This window comes from Bombus huntii, chromosome 3 (genome assembly GCF_024542735.1).
Source record: "Bombus huntii isolate Logan2020A chromosome 3, iyBomHunt1.1, whole genome shotgun sequence".
Taxonomy (NCBI): Eukaryota; Metazoa; Arthropoda; class Insecta; order Hymenoptera; family Apidae; genus Bombus; species Bombus huntii.
The window spans coordinates 1,392,374-1,411,706 of NC_066240.1; the positions used below are offsets into that span (position 1 = coordinate 1,392,374).

General features: G+C 46.6%; 1 protein-coding gene across 4 annotated transcripts in view; it reads left to right on the forward strand.

Annotated features, from left to right (window-relative positions):
- Positions 1–2,751: 2,751 nt before the first annotated feature.
- The window catches only part of LOC126864191 (one cut domain family member 2-like), an 86,409-nt gene continuing 69,827 nt past the window's right edge, over positions 2,752–19,333 (forward strand). For 2 of the 4 annotated variants that reach the window (XM_050615247.1, XM_050615250.1), the window contains exons 1-2: positions 2,752–5,885; positions 18,939–19,046. In XM_050615247.1, the coding sequence (XP_050471204.1) occupies positions 3,806–5,885; positions 18,939–19,046 (2,188 nt within the window). In that variant the 5' untranslated portion in view covers positions 2,752–3,805. The remainder of the gene's footprint in view (positions 5,886–18,938; positions 19,047–19,333) is intronic. The other 2 variants (XM_050615248.1, XM_050615251.1) reach the window with 1 other exon arrangement.

A 19,333-nucleotide genomic window follows, 5' to 3' on the forward strand; every position in this document is an offset into this window, starting at 1 on the left:
TCATAAAGAAAGGCAGAAGGTTGAAACATCTAAAAATTCTTTTTCAAGATCTCGAGGCGGAAGATCGTGTTGCCGCGAGTTGCCACGCAGTTTCTCTCCTTCTTAGTCCACCGTTGCAGGGGTGGCACTCTACGAAGGGAGGATAACAGACAGAAAGAGAGAGAGAGAGAGAGAGAGAGAGAGAGGAGGTGAAGAAGGACGGTGAGAAAGGGTGACAGGTTCCGAAGGGGTGCGCGCACGCGTGCGCGTGAATGCGCACCAGCAACGGTACAGGCAGGGATCGCGAGTCGAAGAGGATCACGGTCGGGGATGTTCGTTCCGCGTGCTTCCAATCGTCCACGATTCAACGATTCATCGACCGATAGGCTTTGCTCCCCACCGATACGGCATCATCGCGGTCGAAGCCGTTCCTCGATGGCTGGAATCGAACCGGGAGAGTAGAGAGTAGTACGTACGGTCGCGACGAAATCGATCCGCCGTCCGCGCGACGACGCCTCTTACCGCCACCCCCGCCATTGATCCGACCTATCGACGCGTTCTCTCCCCAGGGTCTGTCGCGATTGACACGCCGCTTCGACCGATCGCTTCGAACCGATCGCGTTCAGACTGGCTAGACCGTGAGCTTTGCCACACGCGCAGGGGTCGCTCGCGTTCGAGAAGACTCCGGGAAGAGGACATCTCTGCTCCCTACCCTTGCAGGGACGGGGATGCGCGTTTCGATCGTGTAATTGCGTCGAAACCTGTGAACGAGACGCGCTGCTTGCGACAATCGCATCGGTACACGTGGAGCAACGCTGATCGATAGACCGCTGCTGTACAGAGCGGTTCCGCGGTTCGATTGTCGATTGATCCGGAGATTCGGTTCGAGACTACGAATTACGTTGGAGTGTACTGGTGGTTTTATCGGGGGATCGAAATACGTTCTAATCCGGATCATCGTTTCATCGGGAAGTATGTTTAAATCGAAGATTATCCGGAAAGACTAAAAAAATACGAGAAAACACCGTAAAGATTCTACAGAGTGAAACCGGTTGAAAGAAAGAAGAAAAATGTTTAGAAGATCATACGCAGAGACGTTCGTGTAATATCTGAAAGGAAGTAAGAACGACAGTGGCACCGATTAGCTTTGGTTTCGTGGAGAAAAGAAGATCGAGGTGGACACTCGATAATCGGATCGAGCTCGGAGACAAGGACGCGCTCATCGGTCGAGGATAGGTCGCCGGGTAGTCGATGTTTATGCTCGAAGTATCGGCGCATCGAGCAACGTTGGTCACGAGGTATCGGAAAATCGATAGAAAGCTGACTGACGCCAGAGCGGTAGCGGCGGCGGCGGCAGCGGCGGCGGTGGCGGCGATGCTGGTGGTGGTGGTGGTAGTGGTGATGGTGGTGGTAGTGACAATGTCGACGGCGCGCACGTAGCGGTCCCTCGCATCCACGACGACGAATATGCCATCGTTGGCGACATAGACTCCGTTGGGGGTGGCTCCAGTCGCTTCTTTCTCGGCCGGGAGATCGAAATATTCCGCGGAGACAATTTCACACCGAAGTCAATTTCACGCATTTTTGAGACTTTGCGTCCACGGAACACGGCGGACGCGTACTTTGGAGAAGCGACAAAGAGAGAAAGAGACCGAGAGAGACAACGTGTCGTGGAAGAGGAAAGAAACAGAAAGAGAGAGAGAGAGAGGACGAACAAAGGAAGGAAGGAAGGAGGATAAGAGAGGTCGCAGAATACGCGACTGCGTTCAGCTGGTTAGTCGAAAATCGGAAGAAAGATCGGCTCGAATCCCGCTCGTGCGAAAAGGGGGTTAGGTTTTCACGTGGTGATCCGCAGTGTCTCGGAGGAAGAGAGAATCGCGCAGGTACGCTCACCGGTGGCTCGCGAGAGACCGAGTGGTGGTGATGGTGGTGGTAGAACAGGGGTGTACACGTCGGTGGCGCGGATGTGCCCGTGAGCGCGAGATGAACTGAGGGACACGCGAATAGAGACGATCGGAGGAAGTCGGAACGAAAGAGAGGGAGAGAGAGGAAGAAATCAGAGGGTGAAGAAGAGAGAGAAGGAAGGATATACGGAGTGGCACGAGTGGCGAGTCGCGAGGACGAAAAGAGGAGAGGATATAGTAGTACGGTACGAGTCGCACCTGGATCCGGAGGAATCGTGCTTAGAACGTAGCACGCATCAGGATTGTCGCGCAGTGAACTCGTGTACCGAACTTACGAAAGACCGAACGAACGTGTATTAGCGTGAAAGAAAGAGAAAGAGAGAAAGAGAGAAAGAGAGAGAGATAGAGAGCGTGAAGAACGCACGAGCCCGCCGCTAAAAGCGTGTAGAGTGAACCAGGTGGTAAAACAGTGCTACTGGTGGTGGTAGTGGCTGGTGGTGGTGGTGGTTGTTGTTGATCGTGGTGGTGGTGGTGGTGGTGGTGTTACTGGCAGTGGATCTGGCGGCGGCTTTGGAGTCAGAAGGGAAAGGGGCGGAGTGAAACGGAACGGAAGGGTCCCTTGGACAGCTCGGTATACCGGCGGCCACCTAGGGGGAGGGAGAGAGAAGAAGAGAGAAACTGACGGAGCGAGACGGATAACAAGACTCTCGTTCCTACCCCCCTTCTCTAGTCGGTTGCCCGCGCTCGCCTGCTCTCTCTCTCCGTTTCGTATGCTCTTTTTCCCTGGCACTCTCTCTCCCTGTCGCTCGACACGAACTAACGTATTCACTCGAGCGCAGAGTGTGTGTTCTCACTCGCTCCGCGTATGTCATGGGCGCACGGTGGTCGCCGCCGCTGTGGTACCGGATCTCTATGCCGATCCGACGTGCTGAATGTGGTGGAGTAACAGTAACAGCAACAGCAACAGCAACAACAACAACAACAACGGCAACAACAACAACAACAACAACGTTTGATTTATCCACGTCGAAAGGAGTAGTGGCGGGAACAGTAACGGTAGTAACAACAGCAACTGGCAAGTCGACGGTGTCCTCGTGCACGAGAGACGTCGTCCTCGGTCGCGGTCACGGTGGCACGACGATTCTGATTCGCTCGAGGTATCCGAACACGAGGCAGTGCTCGTGCTGCTGTTGGAGGTTTGAGTCTTTGTCCTCGTTGCTCGCTCCACCTTTGTCTTCGTCCTCGTCGTTCTCGTTCTCGTCGTCGTCGTCGTTGTTGTCATCGTCTTCGTCGTCGTCGTCGTCGTCGTCGTCGTCGTCGTCGTCGTTGTCGTCGTCGTCGTCGTTGTCGTTGTCGTCGTCGTCGTCGTTGTCATCATCGTCGTCGTTGTCATCGTCTTCGTCGTCTTCGTCGTTGTGTCGGTGTCCGTCGCGATCGTTCCTTCGGTGCTCGTGAGGTAACGCAATTCGCGACTAGTCTTCCGCTGAGTGACACGCCGCGACAGTTGTGCCAGACGCAGACCAGAATCGACGAAAGGGAGAGAGAGAAAGGACGAAGAAACGAGTAGTGGTGTGATAAAAACTGCGACGCGAGAGAATCGTGTTTCGGGTACGCGCGTGATTATTCTTACTATTACGAATATCGATAATATCGTCGTTATCGTACGGTTGATAATAACAGTATCGCGGAGGACCGTGACAGCCAACTGTAGAGAACGGCTGATCGAAAAAGAAAACGGGAGTGGTGAAAAATACACGACACGGAGCTCGCGAAGGTGCACCGACGACGTACAGCGAAAGACAGAGAGGAAAGTGCGCGCGCGATATTCTCGCGGTGAAACGATCGTATCCCCCGGTGTGTGCACGCGGTGTGTTCGAGCACGGGAGAGCGAGTGCGCGACCACCCGAACTAGATGTGCGTAAATGGAAGGTATAGGGGACATAGCCGATCATCAATCGCATAGCGAGCAATTACTGGACTCGGTCGATTCCCCGGCGGCGATTTCTACGCATGGCCGGGGAACCAGTGGGGGTGGCTCGAATGGGAACTGCGCAGGTGGAGGAGGGAACGGAGGTGGTGGAGGTAGTAACAGTGGTGGTAGAGGAACGGTGGTCGGTGGGGGTAGGCATCACCATCATCACCACCACCATCATCACCACCATCACCACAATCAACAGCAACAGCAACATCAGCAACATCATCAACAGCAAGCAACGATTCATCTTCATCCCCAGCATCATCATCATCATCAGCAGCATCAACATCAGCAGCAACAACATCAGCATCAGCACGAAGGCAGCGGAGAAGGAACGGGAGGTAGACACATCCTTGTCGGTGGAAGTGGTAGCAACGGTGGAGGTGGTAACGCAGAGGGTATGTCGTCTTCCGCGTCGCAAAGTCCCGACATCGCGTGCGCGAGCTTGCCGCTGGAACTACTGGCGGCTGGCGCGCTCGGCGTCAAGGAGGAGCGAGAGCTCGTCTCCGCGGAGGATTTGTCGTCGTCCCAGGAGCCATCGGGAGGCAGCAGCAGCAGTAACGGAGACGCCGGTGGCGGTAGCAGCGGCACGAGTGGTGGTGGTGGTGGCGGCGGCGGTGGCGGTGGCGGTGGCGGTAACATTGGCGGCGGTGGTGGCGGCGTTGGCGGCGGCGGCGGCGGCGGTAGTAGTGGTGGTGGTGGTAGTGGTGGTAGTGGCGGCGGTGGTGGCGGTGGTAGCAGTGGTGGTAGCAGCAGCAGCAGCAGCAGCAGCATTAGCAGCAGCAGCAGTGGCGGCAGCGGCGGAGGTGCCGTCGGTGGCGCCGGTGGTGGCAACGGAAACGGCGGCGGCGGTGGCGGTGGCGGTGGTGGCGGCGGTGGCGGTGGTGGAGGTGGTGCCGGTGGTGGTAGTAGACAGAACGCGAGGGAGTCCCTGTCGGTGATCGTGCCACCTCAGGACGTGGACGTGGACTCGCGCGACGCCGACTCGGAGCTCCTCAGTCCGGGCAAGCTAACGCCGACGTCGGGGATAAGCGTCTCGGTCGCGAGTATGATCGACGCGACGGACTTCAGGGCGATGCAGCCGGAGCCGACCTATCAGACACTAACCTCGGTCGCGGAAAGGATGTCACCGCCTGGCTTCAGTCCGGGTTCCTCTTACGCGACCCTGACGCCGTTACAGCCGTTGCCGCCGATCTCGACGATGAGCGACAAGTTTGTATACAGTGCACACGCGGCTGGCGGCGTCACCGGTAGTTTCGCGGTCATGCAAAACAACGGCCTCGGTAACATCGGCCTCGGGATGGGTAGCTCGCCGTACGCGTACGACAAATTGCCTTCGATGAGCATGTCGCCGCCGCACAATTATCCTTCTCCGGGCGCGGGCCTCCAGCCGAGTCCTTTGTCGCCGCAGAGCGCCTACAGTCAGAGCGGATTGAACTCGCCGCACAAGTCCGCCAGTCCTCACTACGATCCGGCCTTTTTGCCGAGGTTGCAGCAGAGCCCAGCGGCGTTGAGTCCAGCTTCGCCGCCGACCGTCTCGGCGACGGCCACTTTCGCGCCTTCTCATCATTCCCCGCCCACGCATTCGGTGCCCGCTGCTTCGCCACCACCTATGCAGGCCCAGCTGCAGCAACAACAGCAACAGCAACAGCAACAGCAGCAGCAGCAGCAGCAGCAGCAACAGCAACAGTCGATGCCGCAACAGACGATATCGCACACGCAGCACGTGCAACACACCTCGGTCGTTATGAAGACCGTTCCGCCACCCGGCAACGGGGCCGGTGAGGTCGAGGAGATCAACACGAAGGAACTCGCGCAGAGGATCAGCGCCGAATTGAAGAGGTACAGCATACCGCAAGCGATATTCGCCCAGAGGGTTCTGTGCCGTAGCCAGGGCACGCTCAGCGATCTACTGCGCAATCCGAAGCCGTGGTCGAAGCTCAAGAGCGGCCGCGAGACCTTCCGACGGATGTGGAAATGGCTACAGGAGCCAGAGTTTCAGAGAATGTCAGCCTTGCGGCTAGCAGGTTAGTCCTTCAGTCGAAATATCTCTTATGATACAGCGACACACTCCTTTTCTCGTCACCTTTATCTTTGCTAACCTCTCTAACTGGAACAGTGTCTGCAAATGTACTTATAATTATATATTATGTCTATATTCTAACCAAAAAGAAGAAACAAAATCGCGCTATCGTCTCGAGCGCGCGCGCGCGTCTAATCCGTGAACGCGGTCTAATCCCTGATTTACGGCTTTCACGCGTATATCGTTGTCGTTCCCCGCGACGCGACGGATCCAGCGTGTCGCTCGCTTCGGGAATCTTTTCGTTATGATTCCCGCCTCGAATTTTGCCTTCTTACTTGATCTTACCTTTGCCAATCGCGAATGCGAAATGCTTGCCAATCCGTTCAACAGATGTGCATACATCACCTTCTCAAACAGTCTCTATAGCTCCACGTCGAATCGCGTTTTGCTCGGATATTTCCAAGCTACCCAAAACCTCTCGAAGTACTACGTCTCCGTAGAAAGCTAGCTTATACTGTTCAACAGATTCTGTTCGACTCGTGCCATAATTCTATTCTCCCTTGATCCCTAAAACGTTCAGAAGAATCCAAGATCGAACGTCGATCGTTATTTATTCGTTATCGTTATTTTATATCGTTATTTGGAACGACGAATACGACAAAGGATAACTGTCATATACGCCGAAGGATGTCCGGGTGACAAGAGGACGTGGTGGCTTCGTGAAAATCACAGAGAACACGGACAGTCGGAGGACGGACGGATAAAGAGAGGAAGCAGGGCGGTCTCCGTGTTTTGGAGACGGCCAGACGAAATCGGACGAGCGCGTGCACGCGCGTAAGAGACGCGGGCGGAAGCGCACACGTGGCACCCACGTGGAGAGGCGTTCCCTTCCATATCATTCAGAGATAGACGCGCGGAATAACACTTTTCGAATTCAACATCCTTTGCCCCGGCACAACAGCGCGTACAGGTATTGATCGTGGTCACGCGGTGTTCGCGGCCAGGCGCAGACGCGACCTCGACGACGCCATGTTCGCCATGCCGCCGCCACGCTGTCCGCCATCCCCTCTCCCGCCTTCCGACAACCCTTGTACCATGTCCAACCGAGGAGCGTGTTATCTTCTGCTCCGTGTGATTTCGCGCCGGTGCGTGCGCCCTTCCGCCACTTCTTTCACATTTTTACTCGAACAAGTCACTCGATGACAGTATTATTTCCATCGTTTTGAGATTTTCCATTGGTCGCAAATGGTCTTCTTTCAATGTTCTTCGATATCGAGATTTCACGACGGTGCATGAGATATTTTTCTTTACAATTATTATTTCATACAAGATTTCTTCTCCTCGTTTCGGTTAGGGGTAAAATACTTGTAATTGCAATCTTGTATAGCGGCTATTGGAAATTCCGGTGGGATCTCAATAGGAGATGTTGACGCAGGGTATTGGTTTCTCGGTCTGTTTAGGTAACGAGGTTTAATGACCCGGCGAATCGTTGATTGATGATCTAAGTTTCAGCGGCTCATGGTTTTAGTTTGTACAATTCGAATAGGTTCTCTGACTTCTAATCATCTTCTTGTAGTGGTATATATGTATATATATCTATGTAGAAAGTGTCATTTTCTGATTATAGGGGAATAGGAGATGAACAGAGAATAAACGATAGTAGTAACATCTGTTCCAACATATTGACCATTGTCTATCTTCTCTTTTTAATTACAAGTCTTTTACGATAACGCGCGAAAACAAAAAGAAAAACGTCATCAACTTTCGAATCAACAGCCACGATAGCAATATTACTTATCGCTATATAATAGACGCAACGCGACGTAAACGTTAGTAATAGCTGTGCTGATATCGACTGAAATTTTCTCTATCCAACTCTAAATCTTTGACCCTATTTGTTATCAATCCCAATGACCAAAACGAGTCGCTATTTCAGACGAGAAATGACTTTTCTGATTCTAACTGTCGCGTATATAGCAAAGAAGGTCAAGACACAGAGATGGCAGGGGGTCAGAAATAAGAAAAGCAAACTCGCGTACAGGGAGGACAAACATTTCTCCCAAGCAGCGGGCTCTATTCTCACCCTCTTTCCGCCGTTCCTTTTGTACGATGGCAAAGGCGTAAAGATAATGTCGAGGAGGGGCCAGTAACTATTCTGTAGCCAGTCGAAGCGCTTCCTCCATTCTCCCTTTCGCTCCTTAAAGCCTCGTATAAGGGTCGCGGAAAGGCCAGGAGCGGGGAGCCAGAAGAAAGCGTGGAAGAAAAGGTGGCAGTAGCAAAGGGTTCGTCGACGAAACAATGCTGGGAGAAGAAGGGTTCGATCCAATGCCCTTCAGATTAGAGTCCCCGCCATTGTTTCTCACGTTTCTTTTTCGCTCCGTTTCCAAGTGTCTTGGTGTCGTCTCATTAAAAACACGTTCGAAAGTGGCGCGCGCGCGAAACACAGGCGGTCACCCCCTTGGGAATCCTCAGGATCTCAGCCATCCCCTTTTCTAGGAAGACAACCCATGGTAAATGTTATTCGATTCCTCGATCGATTCTTCTTGTCATTTTTCTTGAAGAAATTTGTGTGCGATAGAATACTATTTCTATTTGTAATCTGTACGCATCGAGGCAACGGTTTATACAACTGGGTTTTATGTAATACTGCCGTTCCAAAATAAAATATTCTAGTTTCAAGATACATATCATCTGTTTTTTCATCTGTTTTTAGGTAAGCTTATATTATATGTATAGGTTGTTGCAAAATAATGACCAATATCTTGTTGTTTCTTCAGTTTCGGAGTGGTAGATAAAGACATTTTAATCAAGGAGGGCAGAACAATAGCAGTTCATGTTCCGATAAATAAATTGAGCCGGCGGTTCATTTAATAGAACAATAACTAAATAATTTTATTTCAATAAATACACCGTGGATGCTTATGCATTTATGAGAAGCAGGTGCCAAAATATACAAAATGTGTATAATATCCAAAAAAACGTATGAAATATTTAGAGTAAAATAATCTATATAATATATAATAGATGAAATAAATCTCCTGTTTAGCCTCTATTTCTTTAGTTGCGTTCATAAAAATACAAAATTGTATAAATATTCGTATGTTTCTAATAAATGGAATTCCGATAAATTCAGTCACACTGTCAATTACCAGAATATTCTTCTTCCGTAAATACGAAAGTATCGTGTCAGAAAAATGTAACAAATATCAAATGCAAATGTATAAATTTATCGAGAATTATTCAGGACAGATATTTTGAAGTTTCCGTTAGTCCAAATTTTGGTCAGCTGATCGTACGACGTAAATAATTGACTTTGCTTCGCACTTTCATCGACGCGTAGTTTTCTCAGAACTAGAAGCTAAAATTTCCACAAGGAAACTACGATTGTTACAAATGAAGAGGACGACTGCGATACCTAAGAACGCTTTCGTTTCGCGGCAACTCGTGCACAGCCGTTATGTATACGGCCTCGTAAATGATTCAGAGCGAGGATCGATGGGAAAGCGGTGCTAATTCCAGTCCCCGTATCTTCGGTTTGTACGCTTGCAATAATGGACGCGCGGCTGTAGTAATAGTCGTATCGATCGTGCCGCGAACTCCAAAGCAACAAACGTTTCGCATTCACCAGCTTTTTCCTTTTTCTCAATCCTACTCCAGTCGAACCTTCGACGCTGTGCCAACCGAATCTTCACGAGCGAATTCAATTTAGACTTTCGATCGGTCTAATTTCGATACGAAAATTCGGTCGAACATGGTTGTAGAACGCGGTCGTATCTTTTTTCATCCAAAGACTCCACTTTTTTCTAGCGTATCTCTCCGCGAATCCATAACGCGATGCAACGTTTAACGGGAGAAAAGGTATCGTTGACGACTCGTGCTAGCGCCAAGATCGATTGTTCTCTCGATTGTAAAAACACATTCGACGTGTTTTTTTTCTTCGTTTTACGTGCTCGATCTATTCGTAGATCGCAGAAACGTCATCGGCGACCTCATTACCGTTCGGCCTGTAACCTTGAGGCGACTTTTTCCTGAAAGAAGCAAGCCTCTAATTTAAACTTCATTAACTATGCCTGTAACACGCGTTCCAGGAGCAAACAGCATCGACGAAGATCGAAGATAATAAATCATTTGGCGGTAGACGAAACTTCTACTAGGATTCTATTTCTTCGATATTCATAAGAATATAGTAAAATATACGAAATTGCATAAACGTTCACAATCTAATGCGATTTACGTAGGTGGGTTTTAATTTTACGAACAAGTAGACGAATGAAAGGATCGCCGGAATTTATATTGGAAATTCGTTTTTATCGAAGTCGTGGCAGCTACTGATCGAAATTTATTCGATAATGACTGTCTCTGACTTGCCTCTGACTGTCATTTGCGCTTAATCGCGTTCACCGGTGTTATCGATCGTTAAAACGGGTCAGGTACATTAGTTACAGAGCCAGCGGGTCTCTCCTGTCCACGTATTTACTTTTCCCCACCCTGATGTGTCATTATCCGTCCTCGTAACTGCGTCTCTGATTTCGGTTTCCATGATCGGTGCTCTTTCAGCTCGCGTGCCAACTTTCGCCCAGGGAAAATTGCCAGATTCGTCGTCTGAGCGGTTCCCGATTTTACAATTAACTTCGCTGTTTCAAGCATCGATATGCGACGGATTTTTAATCTGTTTAGATTATTAGTCTGGGTTTTTATCTTCGCGGCTCGAAGTTTGCAGCTTCGAGGTTACATTGTCTTATTTGTTGGTATCTCTGTGATATGAATTTTTGCATATTTTTCTGACTTTAGGAACATCGAAATTTGGGTATTTGAATTGACTCAACTAAAAGTCGGTCAAAATACTCAAGCTAAATAAATTCAGAATTTTTGTGCAACCAGTCGTCAAAGTTTCAGCGATTCAATGCCAAAAAATTTGATCGGGATAGATTAAAAAATTTGAGTTTACTTTCAAGTTTATTGTTAGATAGTCGTATGTCGATGATCATGCAGGCATGCCAGCAGATCCCAGCCGGTTCTAATCGTGGCTACGCGATGCTCGCGCGCGAAAGAAATTACAGATGCGAATGACAGCTGGCTGGAAAGGTGTCGTTCGCAGGCCCGAAACGCAAGGAATAAAGAAATGGCGGCAAGAAACGAAGAGATATCGAGAATAGGAGGGGAAGCACGAAGGGGGAGAAAGAGAAAGAGAGAGAGAGAGAGAGAGAGAGAGTGAGAGGAAACGGTCGTGTAAGTAGTAACTGCCGTAAGCAACGGGGACGAGTGACGTCACGGCCCCTCGTGGTACCCACATCATCTGTCGTCGGTGTAGAGGTGCTTCGAGAAGCGACAACGAAAAAGAAAAAAAAAAGATAAAAAGGGAAAGGAAAAAATATTCAAGAGGTTTCGTCGCGATCGGCGCCTCGTTTCAAGGATGCGTACGCGCAAGGATCACTTCCTGTGAACCTCTCCTCACCCCTTCTTTCCATCTATTCTTTCGCGTATTTCTGTTTTCGTTCGCCGTTCACGATCTGCTCCATAAAATCGAAGGTGGATCCCTCGAGTCTCTCTCGTGCTCCCTTGTGACCTCGATTCCGCTGCTCCTGATAACGCCCTCGTGGCCGTTTGCTGGCAGCTGCTCCCGTTTTGATTCTATTCGATTTGGGCTGTTGCGAGTTTGCCACCGGAGTCCTGTCGAGAGATGGTAATTTACCGGTGAAACTTCTTCGCGTGGAAGGGATGTCCCGGTGTATAGATTTTAGGTAGTATTTACTCGGAGTTACGACACTGTGTCAAAGCCTCTACGATAGCATGGAAATTCTCGTCTCTTAAACAGAGACCTAATTGTTAGTCGTTGTGATCGATCGAAGGACAGATGGGAGATGCAGAAGGAGTTCTTTAAAGTGTTCGTTTAATTCTTGCGATTGAAAAAATAGAGGGAAAAAGTGGTATCGAGAGAAGATTCATCGTTGGCGTAGTGAAAAATCTCGTGGAAGCACGTGCGTTGGTGCTCGAAACGCGTTTCCTCTCGTCACGGACAATAAAGAGCAATCGATGCGGGCTTTTACGCGACGAAGAGGACGCGCAGCGTGGTGACCGCCGCGGTTTCCGGCCCGTAGTCACAGGACAATTATTTTCAACGTGCTGGCTCCCCTGTTCCCTCGCAAGATTCCTCCTTTTCCAAGTATAGAATGTCCCCTATGCGCATGGCGACCGCTTCGTTTATTAATAACAATCGAAGACGCCGAAACCCGACTATGCTGGGATTTTTCATAAAACTCAACGCTCTCCAGTATAGAAAATATAATGTAATTTTTAAGTATATACATTTGAAGTATAATTCGAAGCACGTTGCACGCTGGTCACGTGGTCACGGTGACACTTTTTATAGTTGAAAGTTTCAGAAGGAAAACAATCCTTGTTCGCGTTTCTCTTTGTCTAAAAAAGCGAAAGAATACTGTGATATCTTTAATCTCGCTGTGTCTTTTAGTCATTTCCGACATGATCGAAAGATTGGAAAATGACGTAATAATTCAATCTCTAATTCGCATAATCTAGTCCAAATTGGCATCGTTATTCGTTAACTTTGTCTGACCGAATTTATTTAATTTTCAAACGACTCTAGCCCGTTATAATATCGTTGGGATGAACATAGAGTTTGAACGAACACAGGAGGAAGATGGGAACGGGTTCCAGGTAGTCGTGATCGCAGCACGCGCCGAAACACGACACTGATCGCTCAAAGAGGCCATACATGCGCTCGCATGTGCGATTCGTACGTGATGCTGACGCATGGCCAGTGAATTCCGCGCGTCTTGAATTGCCTATAGGCCATCGTTTCCGTGGCACATCCTGCCTGGCTTCGCGCGAACTCCGTTTCCATTTTCTATCAGTAAAATTCAGGGCAGATGTCTGTTTCGCAAAAATTTAAGTATTTTAACACGATGTTTTCGAAATGTTCCATGCGAAAGAATATCGTTCATTCGCTAGGTATGTGATACGACCGAGAAAAATAAATTTCATGGGAAATCTGTCTAGAATAAAATTTTTGAAATGAAGAATTATTAACATCAGGAACCCAGATATTTTATCTCATTGCAAATTCCGCTGGTGATTATTTTAGCTTTCTTATTTATATCTGCTTTTTAGTTAAATTATTTTCATTAGTTTCATTAACTATTTCTCATTGAAGCACCGAATGTACTCCGCAAATGAATCACCTATTCGGTCGTGTTATACATAATTTTTAACAATTGTACCGAGTATGATATTTTTCGAATCTTGAGAGTTTCTTAGGCGTTAAAACAGCTCCCTTATATAAACATTACAATTTCATTATGTAATTACGACATTTCCATCTTAGTAAACGTCTCATTTATAGACTTAATGTTTGAAGATTTCTAGAACGAACAATTTCAAAAGTGTATCACCTCCGTAGAAAACCGACGATATTACCTTCAATTCTCTGTTTAACTCCGCACGAAGGATTATCCCGTTACACCATGAATTTTACCTCGATCTATATATCTGTCAAAGCGATCCTTTTAAACAAAAGGTCAGAGGTATTCTTTCACAAAGCTCGAAGCTTCGATTTCTTCTCTGAAAACCTCTGTTTTTAACAATAGATATATCCAAAGATCGGAAACGTAGTAATAATTTACTCTACTTTCGTTAATCAAAATTTGACCTTTTACAAAAAAAAAAAAAAAAAAAGAAGCTCTAACCTCTTTGACAGTTCGTATATAGCTCAGAGAGTATCTTTTTTATCCATTTTACATTTCAAAACTATCGATCGGTGATTCTGCAATTCGAAGAAGCAACGTTATACATACATATAACATCGCGAGCACGAGGGCAGTGACGATTCAAAAGCGGCACGAAATCGATCGATGGAAACTGCCTAGACTACCGAGGGCATTAAACATCGATCCCCCTGGGAAAATCGATTTTTTCCAGAGCCGACAGTGCACGCGCCAGAATCGCGTCCCGGTCGAGCAAGTTTGTTTTCGGATAGCCGTCGACCGAAAGAAAAGGCTATTCGGTAAATAAGCGGTGAATGGCCGCCACAAGGGGAACCAAGGTGCAGATGTCACGTTTGGAACACCTTTTCTGGAACAGCTGTTACGTCGATCTACAGCCTAGGAAAATCCTGACCTTCCACCTCTCGTTTCGCTTTTTATGATCCTAGCCGATTATTAAATCTAAGAATTCAATACTGAAAGAGGAGCTGCTTATAAACGTCGAATTCTCGGACATGTAGTTTGCCAGCTCGTAGTTTGACTACTTGATAGCTGGCAAAAACTGTAATTGCCTGTTTCGTCGGTTGATTGAATCTCTGAATCGTGCTGGAGGTTTTGTTTCGATCAGAGAATTCCTATGATTCTTCTGGTTTCGATTAGGGAATGTGATTTTCATTGTAATTGTGGTATAACGAAGGTTAGATGTGCTTATGGCTTTTGTTGTAGTTCATGGCGCAGTGAAAAGACTTAAATTATCTGATTTCCATCAGACAGTTTTAGTGGTTCTCGCAGTAATTGCGTTAAATGCTCTTTCGAATTTTGTCGCAATTTCCGATGAAATGAAAAAATTTCAATTTTGCCACGAATGTTTAAGATCTCTCTGATTATTTTCTGTAAATAGTGTTGCGATGAGAGCGGAAGGCACATAACAACATATAGACGGATAAAAAGACGAAATAGATTTGTCGACTTAGTTAGGTAATAAATTATCGTAAGAGTATCAAAGAATCGAACATGTCCGATCATAGTCAAAGTAACTCTCTAAATACCGAAGAGGAAGAGCGGCGGTGTATTTGTTCCTGCTATGAACGTTGATTTTCACATCGCGTTCTCGCGAAGGCATTGTCGCGGTCGCTGGAAGCGCGGCTCGAATTAAACTTCACTCAGGTCGTTGATAAACGAAAGGCGACACTGGTATGTTTTACGATAAGCCCGATCTCCTCGAACGACACGGCTCGGTAAACGTTAACAGGAATTCTTTCGCGTCGAACCAAGAAAAAAAGAGTGCCATCGACTCCCGGTGATCGTCGCGAGTCACGACTCTCGTTCCGATGTTTCAGAAGCGACTCGCCTTGATCTAGAACGAAAAACGTCGAATCTTCCCCGTTGTTTACGAGAGTTCTTTCGAATTTTCCTTCAGCGATAACTTTGAGCAATTCGCCTGACTTTTCGAAATGTTATCCTCGTATCATCTTTCTTCGAATTCGTAGAAAGATTTTAAGCTTCGAAAGTTCTTTCACACATGGAAAGTAACAAATTCCGACAATTACGAAATATCGTTCACCCCGTAGGATCTTCGATAATTTACATATGTACCTTCTACTCTAATAAAAATTTCAAAGATTTCTTCAACCTTCTGAAACTTTCAAAGGGACTCCATATATCCTGATTAAAGTTACCTAAAACGAAAATCTTCGACGTATCAACAAAAGAACAAATAAAAGAAGAGAAAGGAATAAAAAACCTTAAAGTATCATCGAACCAGTTCAAAGAAGCTCGCTAACGAAGTCGATTTCGCGACGAACATCATCGAATCTCCTGTCAAGGGTTGGCCATAGGAAAAAGAGAAAAAAAAGAGAAATATTTCCGGAAAGTTTCGTGATGAATTCTCCCTGAAACTGCCTTCCGCAAGCTGACTCATCCTCCACGTCATGCATGCGGTATATGCCTATGTACAACACACGGAACACGTATTACACAAAGTCTCTTTCTCTCTCTTCATCGCATTTGCAACAGACACACACACACAAACCGAAAGAGAGAGAGAGAGAGAGAGAGAGAGAGAGAAGACTAACACACACGTACGCAGCCACGAGGTTGTAGCGGCCCTCCTTCCTCTCTCTTTCTTTCTTTCTCTCTTTCTCTCTGTCTCTCGCTTTCTACCCTCTTTTCCAGCACGTAGACGTAGCGTAACAGGGTTCTCAGTGGGAACCGGCTTACTGTTACGAGGCATACATGTCAGTCTGCTACTGTTACGTACGTGACTCGCGTATGTACAGGCTGGTACCACCAACGTGGAAGGGGGATGATTCTTCGCGAAGGGGCAGAAGGGAAGAAGGAGAGAGAAAGAGGGGTAACAAAGAGAAGAGAAAGAGGAAAGGAAAGCTCGCGTCGGCCCTCAACTCTTTTTGCGGCACCGGCTCGTTCCCGTTCCGTTTCGTGTTAACACTCGCGCGCACGGTTAATGATTAGTTCGCGCCGCGTTTCGCCGGATCTACCAGCCGCTGATGGCTGTTATTCAACGTCGAGATCGGGACTCGAACTTGTCAGTCGTAACCCTCTCCACCCCTAGGCGACTCTCATCGTATTCAGGTTTTCTTCGATCGAGTTCGAGTGCCTCGATGGAAATTGTTTATTGCGACATCGAAACGACAATTTCAAGTGGATTTCGTGATCGAACATTGGATTCTAGGGGTGAGTTTAGGACAGTCGCGTTTCTCAAGGGCCGTAGTTCGTTGTTTCGCACCGATTAGCCAGCTCGTTCCTTAATAAACGATTTCTATAATTATATTAACGTTTCTGTAATAATATTTCTGATTAGAATTTGTGTGTTCTTCGAGACGTCAATCTCAATCGTCACGAAACTAGTTTCATTGCTTTTGACTTTCGTCTCGTTTCCTTTGGTTGTTATTCTATTTAACTTTGATAGTTATCGATGAACTCAAAAAAAAAAAAGGCGAGATGTTCCTTCATTCCGAGTTTCCAGCGCGAACCATACTTGGGAACAATTTACAACTTTGTATAATCATTTCATCGTATATCCGGATGATTATTCGATGCTGGTTGGTGAAATTGTTCAGGACGTTCGTTGAAGACACAGCGGGGATGATCGAGTGTCTTTCAATTTCGTCTGAAACGATGAAACTTACGAGAGGTGACTTGAGAACGCACTTCTTGAAGCGGTTTAAATACTTCGTTTAGAAACTTATCCTTCGAATTTCGTTTGGTTGGGTCCAAGTATCCTTGTCATCGATTACCATACTACTAAAGATATTACCTGGTACGAGAAGAAACATCCCTTGGAGAAATATCTTCAACTTCTGCAACATGACAAACCCTTGTAAACAGGAGATTTATAGTGGAATTTCACCAATAGAGTCGTATATAACGCAATTAAAAGCATTACTGACTGGTGTTTTAGAAAAGTTTTACATCTAGATTAAATTTTATGTTCAATGTTCAGCGTAGTCTCTTTTTCTTTCCATAGAATCTTGGTCATTTCTGTACAGTTGCCAAAAGCATCAGGAAATTGTAAAAAGATTTAAAAATGCAATTTACTTTCTTCGAGATGATCACTCGCCTTTTCTCCTTACATCCCGTAAAATAAACCAACGAGAATCACTCGTGAATGCCCCCCACCCCCCGTCATCGTTCGAAGATCGGAAGTCTACACGGAAGATCGCAGCGAGCTGGTCTCAGAAGAATCTGCAAAGCTAAAAAGAAAAGACAAAAAGAGAAAGGAAAAAGAAAGAAAAGACGAATTGTAAAGAAACACGCCTGATCTCGAGGCGTCAAGCGTGAAATCGATATCTCGTGGGGTTCATCGAGTCCCAAACAGCCGGAACACGTTTTTCCGAATACCTGTTCGTCTCGAGCCAGCCAAACAGATAGACAAAGACACGCACCACGAATCGATCTACGTTTCGCGATATCGGCAATTGCAATGGTTTCGTTCCGCGTTTCTTTCGCCGACTTTTCCTTTCAGTTTGCCCGCGAACACCTTCCTTCTCTTTCCCTTCGATCGCTCCCTCCGCTTCCGGTATCTTCGATGGAAATTCGTTTTCTACCCTTTGCTACCTTCTCCTTCTGGTTTTTTCTGTTCATTTCTCTTACCACTCTATTCTGTTCTGTTGCTTCTATTTCTTTTTTTTTCAGTTTTACAGTGAACTGTTTTTTGGAAAGTATAATGTCAACCGGATGGTGTCTTCGAAGTTGAGGTCGGCTACGAATCGCGATAAAGAGATGATATTTTATCGCGAGGGGGATGACAAGTTAGTCAATCGATCTTTGGTATTGATAGAATCTCTAGAAGTTTTCAAGTAACGAATAGGGCACGCGTGGAGATGGAAGAATCTTTTGCATAACGACGAGCAAATGTAAAATATTTTTAGATCAATATTTTGCAACGATGAGCGTAGAACATGTTTGATTTTCTAATTATAAGCCACCTTTTCGATAATGAAATAAGGATCGTGCTTCGAAGACGCCCTCGATCGGCCAACCTTTAGTTTGTATCGATAAGTTACCGAGTACCTCTTAAGCGAACGCGTGACATACCCCTGCTTTGTGTTTTATGATTTCTTTCTCGGCACGTTTTGTCTCTTTTCCCGATTTTCTTCAGTTTGTTCGAACAAGGAAACGGAGAACGAAGTCACGTACTACGGGAGAAAGAACGATCGGAGAAGAGAGAGAGAATCGAAACGGTCGCGACGCACCGCTCTCGATGATTTTCGTCGTCTCACCCTTCCTTTAACTGCACCCCGGCGCGAAATAAATATCTGAATCGTTTCCTGGCGTCTCATTAGTTCTGCAATCTTTTCGTTCCTTTCTTTGCTGAAGATTCGCGTCGTAAATTTGGTTCTTAAGCTTATTTAGAAAAGAACACTTAGAGAATTGGAAATTCCAAGTGTAATTTTGGAAATGTAAATACTTGGAATTTTTGAAAGTTGAAAAGCTCGAAAATTCGAGAAGTTGGAACTTTGAAAATCGTATATGAAAATACTTGGGAATACGAAAATTTCGAAACTCGAAAATTCCAGCGTTAGATTTCCAACATTTGAAAATTTGAAACTTTGAATGTTCAAAAATTTGAAATTTCGAGCGTTCGATAATTTGAAAATTCGAGAAAATTTCAGTCGATCTTTAACTTTAATGCAAAGAAATTCAACTTTTACGCATGAAACGAAGGGCAAGGGAGGCGTCGAAAATCAAAGCGCGGGTGTGAGCGAGACGCGAAAGAAATTATAAGGCGAGGGTATACCGCGCTATGACGGAACGTCACCAACGCAAACTGATTTGAAGTTTAAACGCAAGGTGTGTGTCTATCGGTTTGGTTTTAGCCCTGAGCAACTGCTCTGAAAGCGGAGGCGAGCCGGAAGCCATGCTGGATATCCACCACCCAGGAACCGGTCTCGAGTCTCATCACCAACAGTTTCACAACTCATATGGTAATATCAAAATACATCACTTTAATATTTTACTTAAATTACACATCTTCCATCGTCAAATAGATAGACAGATAAATAAAAATACGACTATGTAGATTATCCCAAAGAAACCTTCCCTCTTCGTCGAGGGTTCGATCTTTATATCGCAACAGAATTTTCCCTTCACCGCCAATCAGCTGATGATGAAAGTAGAAATATGTTTTATTTAAATAATTGGAAGAGAACGTAGGAATCATTTGTAATGTTTTTATTATAGCGCCTTAGAAGCTGCAAATGTCATAAAGAAT